We start from the raw sequence: 14,613 nt of genomic DNA, 5'->3' as shown, positions 1-14,613 counted from the left end.
AGAAAAAGAAGAAGAAAAAGAAGAAGAAGAAGAAGAAGAAGAAGGAGAAAAACAAAAAGAAGAACAAGAACAAAAAGAAGAACAAGAACAAGAAGAACAAGAACAAGAAGAAGAAGAACAAGAGGAAGAAAGACCATTTCTACAGTAAACACTCCCTTCTAACTTTAGACACTTCACAATAAAATAAAATTTGATAACTTTCATGGAAAGTTCAGAAGGCTCCAGATATTTCTATGAAATTTAAAATATATAGACTCTGCCAAAGAGGGTGCCATTGAAATCCAAAGAAGATCCAAAATTACACGAGAAAAAGACATGTTTAAAAAAAACAACCAACCAAATGAAACTTGATTTTGCTGAAGCACTGAAATATTTCAACAATATCAAGACTTAAAAAATAAAAAGACTCATGAGAATGCCACTGAAAATCAGAGGAGGTCAAAGGAATTTCACATGCTTTGAAAAAAAGAAACTAGTTACGCTTACAAAAATATCTCCCCACAAGGCAGCTGTAAAAAAAAGTTGATTAGGCCTCTGCTATACATGTGTTGTACATGCAGTGGCAGGGGAAACAAATTCCTTCATTTCCCCTCAGTTCAGTAATTTCAGGCCGACAAAGCTGCTAAAAATGTACAGTCACTGTTTTATTCTCATCAACATTGTAGAGATTGAACATCCCTTTTAACACTGCAAGGTTATTCAAGAGGAAAGACCTCCAAATTTGAAGTCCATCTTTGACAAAACTGAGCTAAATGGGCGGACACTTTCTCAAACAATCCCAGAACACCTTGTTGTGGATTCAAACTTGGGCCATTTATTTCAGTATGATAGCAATTGAGCCTCTGCTTTTTTTCTTTCTATATTCTGCAAGAGAAAAATCAGAAATCGGGATTAACACTCCATCCCCCCACCCCCATCATTAATTGCAATAAAAAACATACCTTCCGAGTTTGCACTGGACTCTAGGAATTCCGAGTTGATGCTACTGCCGAGGAGACTGGCGGCGCCACCACTGTTCTCCAGCGACCCACCCATCGACTGCTCCAGTGCTCCACCATTCTCGCTGACCACAGCAAACGACTCTGATGACCCCGAGCTGTCCTCAAGACCTTCCCGGTTTCTCTCCAGAGTACTCAACCTTCAGAAAGAGAATAATTCAATGAAAAATGTTTATTTGGATCCAAACTTTTAATCAGGATAAAATGGAAAATGGCGCAACAAAGTTTCCAAATCCATAGAAATCCACTGACAGTAGTGACACCTTTTTTAAGATCATTTGAAGATTCACAAGAGTATATAACAATGAACTTTGAAATCAAGGAAGAAAAATTGAAACTTATAAGACCACTGGGACACAAACAATTAACTCTACCAGCAAAATACTTTGTTGAGACACTTAAAACAAGCAACAAAAAAAACAACAATTAAAGAATCTAACTAAAGATAATTGGTATTCTCTGCAAATTTTGTTCACAATAAACACTTTTACGGACAACTTCAACCAACAAAGATTGACAAACCTCCCGTAATGGCTCTCAGCAAAAGCCAGCTCGTCCATTTGGCCGCCGGCTGGCTGAAAGCGGAAACCAGGCTGGACGCTGACCCTCTCGTCGTGTAGTAACTCTAGGATTGCCATGGCCGACAGATGAGCACCAGCCGAATGACCAATCAGGATGATCTTGTTCTGAGGGTGGAGAATCAATATAATATCGCTAGAACATATAAGGCAGATTCTACAATATCAACCCATCTGGACACATCATAGATTACTTACATTACTGTCATCCTTAACGGAAGTCCTTACAATTAGTTTAGTAGAGGTTTTATGGCGCTCGCAACTGCATAAGGTCATATGAGTGCTGTCCTTACAATAGCATCTCACAATACTTGATAATTTAAGAATATCCACTATCAAATTCAATATACATGTACAAAAATGTGCAACATGGTATAGATTTGACACCCCTAGCAACCGTACGGTTATTAAAGAGGCTGGACCTCTGAGGCAAAAATCCATCTCCAATAGAACTGAGACAAATGGGACTGTTTGTGTAAATTGTCTCTCCCAAGGTCACAATGTTGGACTGAGTTGAGACTCAAATCTCTGAAGCTGCAATCTCACAGTTATGGGTCCGGTAGTCTATCCACTAGACCCCTGATGTCATTTACATATGAATTCTATGAAAGAATCAAATTTATTAAAACACTTTCAAAAAATGGAAATGCGCGAGATAAGATACATCCTCTTAGCCTGAGATAATACAATCAATGCCTTTTTAGTCAAGTCGAGAATGTGCTCCTATACACCTTTTTACTGCAGTCATAAAATGCTGTGGGCTCTACAACTTGCTCAGGACATAATCTCAAGTATCATATGAAATGTCACTCTCTACCGGAAGTTGTGTTCAAGCGCCTAGCCGGCTGCTGAAACAGCTCTATGCATTTTTTCGCCATTTCTCAAGATTATGAATTGTGTTTTCTAGGAATTTAATATCATGTGAGGGCCCTTGATTTGCTTCATCTAGTGGTGTAAAAATAGTACTTATAAAGACAAGATCTAGTCTAATATTAGCCATGGAACTTGTAATTCTTACCCTGGCCCTATTGAACTATTTTGGCCATGTTTACAGTTTTGTAGTGAACTCTAGATCATACCACCATGTTCGGGTTTTCCCTGTGTTACACCCTTGCGCACTGAATCAGACAGGGAAAACAACTAAGTACACAAAAGATCAGCTGTTAAACGTAAACAATCCAAGTCTGAGTGTACCATCAAATGTGCTTACTAGTTTGGCCCAGTTAGGAGTTAGAAACAGCTGTGTTTGTCAATCAAAGGTAGTAAAGAGTGACAAGAGGGGTACGAGAGGTGGGACAAGGAAACAGAGAAAAATTATGGTGTGTCAGGGGATTCCTCGTGACACTGTTTCTAAGAATAGAACTACGACTACTGTGAACAAGAAAAACTTAATACAGATAGACACTCGTAATGTATTTCAACATAACTGTCCCAACTTAAGAATTGGCTGTATTAACACCCAGTCGTGCTGCAACAAAACAAACATTGTAAGAGACGTAATTGAAGAAATGAACATCGACTTGTTGTGCATCACAGAAACTTGGCTTCGAACAGAAGGCGATGAATCTATCATAGCCGACCTTCTACCACCCGGCTTTGAACTTAAATCTTTTTCACGCGGATCACGTGGTGGCGGAATTGCTTTTATTCATCGGCGAGGTTTACCAGTAAAGTTCATCTGCGGTGGTCCATCGTATCGCACATTTGAATCAGCCACTGCTTTCATCAGATCAGAGCAACTTACCTTCCGTGTGACATGTATCTATCGACCGCCACCTAACAAGAAAAATAAATTTACAAGTAAAGAATTCTTCATAGAATTCCAAGATCTACTCTTTCAACTAGAGCAAGCTGCCTCCCTCTTTTACATCATAGGGGATTTCAACTTTCACTTTGATGTTCCATCTGTACCAGACACCAAACGCCTTGTTTCAATTCTTGATGATCATAATCTACAGCAGCTAATCAAAGAGCCGACACATCGTAGTGGTCACATTTTGGACCTGCTAATTACCAACACTGCTGACCAACATGTTCTTAAACATCAGGTTTTAGATAAGGCTATCTCTGACCATTCTCTTCTGATAGCTAACATTAACATCTCCAAACCAAAACACGTAAGAAGAAGCATACTTTCAAGGAACACGAGAACAATAGACACACAGGCACTTCGGGACGACGTGAGCAAAACACTGACAAGTCTATCCTCCCTAGATGCAGACACATTTCATGACACTCTCAAAGCGGCAATCGACCAACATGCGCCAATGGTAAAAAGAAACATTTCATCGAGACCCTTTTCTCCTTGGTTTTCACTTGAAATCAAAGAGGCCAAGAAACATCGACGTCAGGCAGAACGCAGGTGGAGGAAATCAAAACTTCAAGTTCACAGAGACATCTTTATTAACCACCGAGACAAAGTCAACTCAATCATCGAAAATAACAAGAAAAAATACTATCTACATGAATTACAAGATGTTAAATCACCCAAACAACTCGTTCAGACTACCAATGCTATTCTGGGAAAAGAAACAATATCTCCTCTCCCCTCTGCAACATCAGATGACGAACTTTGTAGTTTATTTGTGACTTTTTTCAATGACAAAATTAATACCATACGCTCTTCTCTCGACCTAGAGCCAAATGGAAATTTGGAATTTTCAGAATTTACTGGACAAATATTAGATTCTTTTAGTCCAGTTACAAATAGTGATATTTTAAATTGTATTAATGGGTCAACCATAAAAACATGCGACCGTGACCCAATGCCTGCTCATGTATTCAAAACCTGTATTGATATTGTCCTACCTCACATTACTCAGATAGTGAATATGTCACTTGCCACTGGCACAGTACCTAATACTTTCAAACAAGCTATTGTAAAACCTTTATTGAAAAAACCCGGGCTTGATAAAAATGAATTTAAAAACTATCGACCAGTTTCGAATTTGCAATTTGTCTCAAAAATTCTAGAGAAGATTGTTTTAAGTCAAGTTTTGTCTCACATGAGAAAAAATGGTCTTGAGGAAATTTACCAATCTGCCTATAAAACTCATCATAGTACCGAAACTGCGCTTTTAAAAGTAACGTCTGATTTATTGGATTCCATTGATAGCAAAAAAATATGTCTTTTAACTCTTTTGGATCTGTCCGCAGCTTTTGACACAATTGACCATGCTATTCTACTCACAAGACTTGAGCGCTCATTTGGCTATCGGGTACTGTGCTTTCATGGTTTAAGTCATATTTACTAGAAAGAGTTCAGTCAGTGCAAATTAAAAATAGCTTTTCAAAGCAGGTCAGGCTCGATTATGGAGTTCCACAGGGGTCCGTTCTTGGACCAGTGCTCTTTACACTATATACACAGCCCTTAGCAAGCATTTTACAAAATCATGGATTGAATTATCATTTTTATGCCGATGATTCCCAAATGTATGTTAATGGCACCATTCAAGATCTACCAAACATGATTTCCATCACTAAACAATGTTTTTATGAAATCAAAAAGTGGATGACAGTAAACAAATTGAAACTAAACGAAGAAAAGACAGACATCATTCTTATAAAAAATCCACGATTAAATAAAGATCTGGAAAGTGTCAACTTTGATTTATATGGGCATATGACATCTAGTAAAGAAGTTGTCAGGAATCTCGGTGTATATATTGACCACCACTTATCAATGGGCTCGTTTGTAGGATCTCTGTCCAAATCCCTTTATTTTCAGCTGAGAAGGATAGGCCTAGTTCGAAAGTACTTAAGCGAAGAGACTACAAAAACACTGGTAACATCTCTTATCCTATCTAGACTAGACTATTGTAACTCACTCCTGGCAGGTCTGAACAACAAATATTTGAATCGTTTACAAGTAATTCAAAACAATGCCGCTAGACTGATAACAAGATCTAAAAAACGAGACCATGTCACTCCATTATTAAAAGAACTGCATTGGCTCCCTGTAAAAGAACGAATAATATTTAAAATCTGCGTCATGTGTTTCAAATGTGTAAATAAAACTGCTCCTTTTTATCTACAAGAACTTATCAGTATATATAAACCAGGGAGAAACCTAAGATCATCGAACGATAACACCCTACTTGTGACACCTGTAAAATCATACAAATCATATGGAGAGAGATCTTTCTCATATCTTGGTCCATTTATGTGGAACAGATTACCCATGAAACTAAGACAAATAAGAACACTTGATAGCTTCAAAAGACATCTTAAACATTTTCTGTTCCTACAGGCCTATCCTTCATAAGCTTTTAACGTTATCTTTTATTACATTTGTTCTTTTCCTATGTCTGGATGAAAATAGTCTGTGTGTGTGTGTGTGTGTGTGTGTGTGTGTGTGTGTGTGTGTGTGTGTGTATGTGTGTGTGTGTGTGTGTGCATTAATGTATATTGCTTGAGAAGAAAGGAAGTAGTAAGAAAGGTTTTTGAAAAATGGGTATTCCAATGTAAAGCGCATTGAGCTACTTTTTTTGGAAATGCGCTCTATAAATGTTATATATTATTATTATTATTATTATTTATCTCTAGCATTAGGCTATCTACAGCAAAAAATATAACTGATTAAAAACATGTGATAAACTGAAGAGATACAGTCCCATTTAACTTAAATATTTATATCAACTTATCACAATTGCTTTCAAGATAGTTTTTTAACTCTGTATTGAAATACACATGTCACGATGCGGTGGAATCAGGTGCTCGTCAATTTTGGGGCATATTGCCTTGCTTCTGATGGAAAAGGTATATTCATTTATGTTGGATACAGGAAAAAATATTGGCGATTGATGGAGGTGGGGGTTGCCTGATTTCAGAGGTAAAAGCAGAGAGAAAATGGCCGCCAAAGTTCAGTTATTCTCTTAGCTTGAGAGTCTGTGGAAACTGAGAATTTACATCTTTTATGCCTTTAGTCAACGTTTTTCAGTAAAACCCATACAGAAATGGGTTCTTTAAAGGGGCATGCAAGGTGTTAAGCCAAATAACAGAAATTTGGTAAAAATTCCCAAACCTGCGGAAAAATGCCGGTTTCTAGACTTTCATTATTTTGACGAGCGCCTGATTTCACCACGCAGCCTCACATAATATAAGTTTGAAAGCCTAAGAAACTCACTAAAACAGTAAAAAAAAAAAAAAATAGTGTCCTCTGGGATTGTAGACAAGCATACACAATTATTCGTAGCAGTTTGCTTACATAAGCTAAAACAACATTATTTTGTTGTCTACATTCACAAAAACTGAATACGGGTGTTTAGTTTAGGCATCTCTTTCCCAAGGCAGTATTTCTGACAATGCAGAATTCATAGCAGCATTGATAATTATTAAGTATAATCTAACACTGGTTGAAAGGGTTTCTTATCGTACTTCCTACATAATCATATTAACCTATCTCAAACCCTTGGAACTTAAAAAAAAATTGTAAAGATTCCAAATTTTTCTATATTCCGCCTGAAGAATTAAAAAAAAAATTTCTATGACAGACTGAATTTGTCTTACCATACTTAAAATATAAGGAAGGGTGAAGATACTATTCAGGACTCACCTTATCTCCACCATATTCCTCAATATTGTCAAGAACCCAGCTAATGCAGTCCACAACATCTTGAATCATATCGTCAACATAACCCTGCAGAAAAGGCAATAAGGAAGAAAAAAGTATAGTTCTGTTATAAAATGTCTTGAACTTTGAAAGCAATACAAATTACACAGCAGACAAAAGCACATTTCCTCTTCATCTACAAATAAACAATCTGACCAAATAAATAACCTCTTTCCTAGAAACAAAATACAACTCAGGTGAGAGTGTGCAAACTAAGCACAGATTAGAAAACATTAGCATCAAGCAAACAATGCCAGAGGCATGGCTTTAAGGTGGTAGCTGGGTATGTGTCCCCATTTTAGTATTTGTAAATTTTACTGCACTTGCAACACAATAAGGTCATATAAGCGCCAAAGACAAGAGGTGTTACAAGAGAATACCAAACACATATAAGAAGGGGGAAAGATCAGGACGATAGATGTCTAATAAGAAAGAAAGAGCACACCACCAACTTACATGGTTTCTAGGTAAAAAGAACTAATGCTTCTAGAAACTTCATGTCACTATGGCAAATGATAATGATAACACTTGCACACTTTTTACTTGAAGGAAGTGGGGCTGAGGACACAATCTCCAGGCTTGTCAACTTTTTCAAAACTCAGTCACGGACACCCAACATTATAACATCAGATTACGTACCAGTGAACAAAATTACATCAAGTGAGGCAAGTTTTGGGTGTTAAACATGTAATGTCTTCTCGACACAAATTTCTGTTCGCTGAATTTCGGACAGTCCCAGAAAAAAATTTGTGACAGTTGGTAAACCCGCATGCATCCTTGCTTGCTTGATTATATTGCAGGTAAAAAACATGAACAAACCTTTGGGTGGACGGAATAGTTGGGACAGATGGTGACGGCTCCAGTCTTGGCCACAAGCTGAGAGCACAACAGCCCGTACATGCTCTTATCCCCTGAGCTCCACGAGCCGCCGTACACAAATATGATCACGGGTAACCTCTGGCTCGGGTCTCTGTCACATGGGAGGTATAAGTCCAACGTGCAGTCATTTCTTCCAAATGCCAGGTTCTGGAAATTTTTTTTTTTTTTTAAAATGAAGAAATGTTTTGCTGAGACAACCATTTATTTGCATAAAATGAAATATTATTAACAACAGTTCATTGTAAGAGGCAAAAATCTTTTCTCATGGCGACCAGTTTTCAAGAAAAAGCCAACCTACTAGGAACACCAGACTGGTAAATCTAAAGACACATTAATACTACAAAAAAGGTAAAGAGCTTTTAATTCAGAAATGATTTACTGGCCTTTAATTTTCTCTGCACATAGGTAATTATGTCCTAAGTCATCAAAACCAAGGTGAAAACACCCAAGTAATCCTTTAGCCTATTTCTGACATATGAGAACTGACTGTGTGGCTGGAAGATTGGTATTTTTTTCTCCATTTTTGTTCCCTAGAAAGTTTTGCACTTTTTACATAAAATAAACTAAAAAGAAATGCACAGAGCTTTGTTCATGTTCATGATATGTATATAAGCTCCAAAAAAAAAAAAAAAAGAACCCGAACAAAAATTAAAAATTTAAGTAAAGGTATCAGGTGTTCCCATAAGAAGATATTACTTATGGTTCAAATCCACAAGGGACTTTTTCACCAAGAGAGCAGTCACTGTTTGTTACTAAAAGATACCTTCTAAAAATAAATCTTTGCTTTTTCTGGCATTAATGTTTTCACAAAAAAGTTAAGAACTGAGAATAACTCCAACATTCAATTACATTACACCATGGAATTCATGTTTTGAGAGAATACACTTTCGAAAGGAAGAGTATACATCCAAAATAGAGAGAAAAAATACACACACACACACACACACATATAAATGCTCACCTTATAAACCCTCCGAGGATCTGCGTTTTTGTAAAACTTTTTAAACTTCAGGTATAGGGGTAGCAATTTCGTTTTATCTCTTAGCATCTGAATAATAACGTAATTCAAGCCCATGACCTTCCTGGGGCTTAAAGCTCGTCTGTACTTGTGCTTCATCTGTGGCCAGCCATGCAGAATGTTGCTGACGATCGCTACAGTGTAGGGAATGGCAACAGCTGTAGTGACTAGCACTAAGGCCCCACGAATAATTCTGAAGAACATTGTTCCTGTGAAAGAAAAGGATTATTGTATTCTTTTATAAATATGTCCTGCACTCTCAATTCAACAAATTACAGTTAAATATAAGCAAAGCTCGTTTCATCCACTTTTTGCACTAAAACATTTGAAACTATCACTGTCAAGATGGCCACCCATTGTCATGGAGAAAAGTGGCCTTCTTAGACATGACGCTGTCTTACACAGAGTCAGTGGCAGCTCGTGGTTCATAGGACTGACCGGCCGTCATTCACATCGACTCTTTCTCCCTCCCCCCCCTTCCACCCCTTCCTTCACAACACACACACACACACATCCTCTCTCTCTCTCTCTCCTCATTTTATACCCCTACTTTCGCCATCCCCCCCCCCCTCCTCCCCCATTCACACACACAACTGTAAACATAATAATTAATATAATGTGAAAGAGATAAAATTATGGTAGTGTCAAGAAAGAATGCTATGAATAATAAAAACTGACTTGATTTGGCACAGAAAAGGAAACACTACTATGCTAGAAAACAAACTGAAAGTGAAAAGCAGTAAACTGCTGGTCTTGGCCTCTAGTGCAGTAGTCTCTGCCTAAATGCACGGTGCTCTGGAGGGCTCCTTAGCGTGTGTTTATACGGAGCGTGCGTTTACATGAACCTGTGCAAAGGAAGGAAAGGACGCAGTCAACTCAATTCCTTATCACTCTAGTGACCTCCCTTGAAGGGTGGGGGTCATTTTGGCCGAAAAGGTGACGACATGCGACTGTTTTGTGAAGGAGTTCCTGACGGGGCTTAAGAATACAAAGGCGTTGAATGGGGGGGAAGAAAGACAGACTCAATGTAATGAATGCACTATAAAACGTCGGGAACAGATAGCCTAAGAGGAAAATGTTGGTGATAGTCATAGAGACGATGCCACAGCCACGTGGCTTTCCAAGCGACCACCCCCGACAGTAAATTCATCTACGACATTAGAATCATAGATCTCTACATTCAGAAAAACATTTCTTTTGTGATTCATTGAGAAAGTACGTCTTTAAATTCTTCGAGCGCAGCTGATTAGGCTTACTTGGCTAATCTTTAATCCTATAGAGGCCTGTCAAGTGTTTTACATTTTCCGGCATTTACGCGTGTCGCGCATGAGGCCTAGGTCTAACGTCTAACTAAACATTACATGATGCAGCCACCCAAACACCAGTCAGAAACTTTCTCTCAAAGATTGCAGATACATTTCCAGTGAACAATAAAAAAACATTTCAGTGCCCTGATTTCCCCCCCCCCCCCTCAAACTTTTCACCGACCAGTCCTAGACATATGTGTCTGTGGAAAGTTGGGAGTGAAAACACTGTCCATCACTCTCTTTGTTCTGCGTGAGGGGCACGCTCGCCAAATATCCGGTTTTCTAGGCTTGTCTTATGCAGGCTGCGCAGGTTGTAGTGAAAATATCCCTTGGTCAAGCTTTACCTGTCACTACTGTCAGCGTGTTTAACAGATCGGAGCGTGCGTTTAGAGGGAGTGACTGCGCGTCTAAATTATATATTTAGTAAAAAACCCGTCAGATGACGAAAGCGTGGGTTTGAGCGGAGCGTGCTTTTGTATGGCGTGAAGGCGGAGACTACTGTACTTTAAACAAAGACTTTTACTTTCTACACACCCGCACAAAATATCGACGTGCACTCCACCCGTAAATATGTAGTAAGAACTGTCCTGTATGATAACAAAAAGTCAATTGATACTGTACGAATGATGCTGTCCCATGCAGATGAAGTCTACAATCAGATATACAAAGCTGGACAAAGTTAGCACACAACAGTTTCCGACCATTATATAATTATTATAATCAAACATTTTTCATCGCACTTCTCAGTTCTCAGAGAACACTGTTGTAAATAGAGAGTAGTGGTTTATATCTAAGGTTGTAACAAAGTGGGGAAATGTGTCAAAAGCTAATTATAGAACTTGGTGTCTAGCTGGGGTGACGTTGGAAAAGGGGAGGGAAGGGAGGGGGTAGGCCTATTGTTTTTGCGGCCCAAACTCTGAGAGCCGAGTGCCTATATCGCTCCTCGTTATAATTCTCCCTATATATATCTCAACTAGATGATTCCTTTTTCGCCGGCAAGACTCATATGGGCCAGGTAAGTTATTAGTTGAGAGAAAGTGATGAATAAATACCAAATAGGAACTATAGAAGAGGCTAAAAATTCAATATAAACCAAAAAGATTAGTGCCATGCTGACAATAAATGTTCTGATAAAAGTTACAGAAAGGCTGAATGATAAATAGTATGTATTGCTGATAAAATAACACTTGTGTCTGTGCTGCTCAAGACAGTCTCATTCTTAATTTTGTAAGCAACACAGAGGCCACTTTGGCAATTTAAGGGATGCTCTATTCGTTCTGAGGGCAGTTGATGGATTTGCCCAGCAGACTGACGTGATCGTTGAACCCGCCGAGTTCGGTTTGTTCTCAAACCAAGTTCCGCGACGCGACGGCGTGACGAGAGACGTTAAAGTTACGAGCCGGCGCGATAAACAAACGTGAAGGAATGAGGCTCTGTCGCGACAAAACAGCAGTGAATCCCATTTGTCTATTTGTGCGCCTTCAAATCAGCAAGGAGCTTTTTGAATGTTGATACGTTTGTTTGGATTTACTTAAAAATGAAAGAAAATCTTCATCAGCATTAAATCTCTTGTCAACAGCCCAGTTAACAAACCGCCCCAGTACAGAGTCATCATATAATGTGAAATAACAAAAGGGAGGGAATGGGAAGTGGCCATTTGTAAGGTGACTGTCTTACACAGCTGACCATCACAGCAGGTTCGACAGTAGGCCTACTTATGAATGCACCATGTAGTGCAGAGTTTCACCCCTCTCTTCATTTTGACTCGCCTACTATCCAATCCTGCTAATCTAACTAGATCAAGTTCAGAAATATTTAATTGCATTTTAAATAGCATCAGAGCACTTGAAAAGAAAAAAATGCGGTGCATTTGTATACATCGAATGAATATATATATACTTCAAAGGCAGCAAAGAAGTTAAATTATCCAACCCCTGGTCAAATATATTACAGAGACAGTAATTGCCCTGGTTAGGTCACAAGAGGCTGGCATAAAAGACTGCATAGCTAGCCTTTGACATCAGTACAGGGGAACTGAAGTTTCAAGTGGCAACACGTAATTACAGCAATTAGAAAAGGCCGTCTTCCGAATAACATTTTTTCCTTGAATAAAAAAAATTCATAATATAATTCAGACTCGAGTCCGAATATGAAAAAATGTTATTTGGACTCGGGTTCAGAAAAAAGGAAGTGTCTTCGTTCTATAGATCTAACGTTCAGAGCTTCCAATTTTCCGCCACATTTTAGTTTTCACACACTTTTTCTGCCGAACCGATGCCCGCCACCTCATTAATACATCCCCCTCCCCACCCCCCATGTTTCCCACTTTCTTTGTTGTAGAAAAAGGTAAAATTGAAGATTAGCAGACCACATGGTACCTGCCTATATTATGAGCTGTGTAAAAAAAAAAAAGACCAATTCGTTCAAATACACACAAGCCTGTGTCATCTCGATTGTTTACCAAGAAAAAGTTGTGTTGCTGTGTAGAGCAAGCATACAGCAACTTTTCATTCCATAGACCAGCGCACAATTCATTACGTAGATCTACGTCAAGACTAGCTTATTATCGTAATAACGATCAGTTACCGGGGAAAAAAAGACTGACGCGTATGCGACGTTCAACGCCCGGGACGATAGTGCCCCACCCCCCTCCCCAACATGCACACAGCCAAATGTGTGCAGGCCGTCCATCCGACCCCGACACACGCTAACGAGCCATCTTTAATTCCTTCTGATGACCTCTTGACAAATAAACATTTATTAGAAGCGCTATAACTTTTCAGGCCGGCCTCAAATTCATCATAAATAAGATAAAAACTCGGCTCCTGCACAAAACGTCATTTTGCCCGAAGGGATCCCAGTCTCTACCCAGCCTAAGGCGAGTCACAAGTGAGGCAGGACAGGAAGCCGGAGTCACGAGTCACAGGAAGTCGGAAGTCGGAAGTGAGGTCATGCTGGACAAGAATCAAAGCCCAAATAACATTTTTTCATATTCGGACCCGAGTCCGAATAGTCCAGGCTTCGAATTAATAGAAAACTCAAACTTGCTAGCTGGGAAAGCTTTTTAAACTAACTGACTGAAGGTAAAATTCTAGCGCAGTAAATGATTTAAACCTTTTAAACCTTTATTCATTATAATTAAAATAAAAAACAATTATTATAACAAAACATTCTCATGAAGATCAACAATTACAAGAAGCAAAGAAAAGAAAAGGGTCAGCAAGTCAAATACACACAGGTCCGGGAGGTTAGACATGATAGTCACTGAATCGTCTGGGGAAGGTGAGTCAAGGAAAAGATCTAGATCTAGGGCCTAAAGTGGATACCATCTCCCCAAGGCCGTTGTCAGCTGTTGGTTTGAAAAAAGACAATTAAAAGTAAGTTTTTAGTCACAAATCAGTCAAATCAAATCAATCCAGTCCAGACTCCAGAGGTCAACCTTGAGTACTCCAGCTCCCCCCAGTGTTAACTGCATGTTTTATGTTAGTCAAAACTTGATATTATTACAATATAGAGACCATGCCATCCAGTCACGAATATTGAGTAGAATCTGATCTATCCGACTATCTTATCCAACTAGAATCTAGATCTAATCTCTGCTGTGGCAAAGAAGAGTTGGTCTCAACAAAGATTCAAGTCAGTCAGCTGGGTTAATCACGGGAAAAAAATAACACTAAAAATCTTAAATTCGACATAATATACAATGGAATGAAACAATAACTTACTTGAGCGCAGCCTCGGGGCTGTTTGCGAACAGGGCTATTTGACTTTGTAAAGCAGCAAGGGGGACACATCAATAAATTACAAAACAATTCTCAGTTTACGTTCATGCAGGTCGCCATCTTGTTTATGAAAAACGTGAACTGTGAACCTAGGCTAGCGAAATTTCGAAAGTAGGGTCCCATTTTTATTCCCCATTTCCGGTCGAAAGTCGAAAGTACGGAGAGTGTAAAAAAAACCCAACCCGAATTCTGAATGTTTAGACTGAGAGGGAAAAACTCTCTGGTTTAGACCTAGATCTAGATTTATCTTAGATTAAATGCTCATCTGAATCCATTGTCATTCCGTAACATAATAAAATCTATTTTGTCGTTGCTTGAAAAATTGTAAAATGTATAATGGACTAAAAAAATACATGTTCATCAAGGAGTTTACAGTAGGCCTAAGCTAAACTGCTTGATGTTTATGTACAATACTGCTGCTTGTAGTACCCCCCCCCCTC

General features: G+C 38.7%; 1 protein-coding gene across 1 annotated transcript in view; it reads right to left on the bottom strand.

Moving 5' to 3' along the window:
- The window catches only part of LOC101860469, an 18,978-nt gene extending 4,566 nt beyond the window's left edge, over positions 1-14,412 (bottom strand). Inside the window, exons 1-6 of the mRNA XM_035972653.1 lie at positions 14,117-14,412; positions 9,028-9,293; positions 8,007-8,213; positions 7,131-7,214; positions 1,521-1,684; positions 942-1,138 (exon numbers count right to left, since the gene is read on the bottom strand). Of these exons, the coding sequence (XP_035828546.1) occupies positions 942-1,138; positions 1,521-1,684; positions 7,131-7,214; positions 8,007-8,213; positions 9,028-9,288 (913 nt within the window). The 5' untranslated portion in view covers positions 9,289-9,293; positions 14,117-14,412. The remainder of the gene's footprint in view (positions 1-941; positions 1,139-1,520; positions 1,685-7,130; positions 7,215-8,006; positions 8,214-9,027; positions 9,294-14,116) is intronic.
- Positions 14,413-14,613: the final 201 nt, after the last annotated feature.

This window comes from Aplysia californica, unplaced genomic scaffold (assembly GCF_000002075.1).
Source record: "Aplysia californica isolate F4 #8 unplaced genomic scaffold, AplCal3.0 scaffold00024, whole genome shotgun sequence".
Lineage (NCBI taxonomy): Eukaryota > Metazoa > Mollusca > Gastropoda > Aplysiida > Aplysiidae > Aplysia > Aplysia californica.
This window is presented reverse-complemented; position numbering and strand designations above follow the sequence as displayed.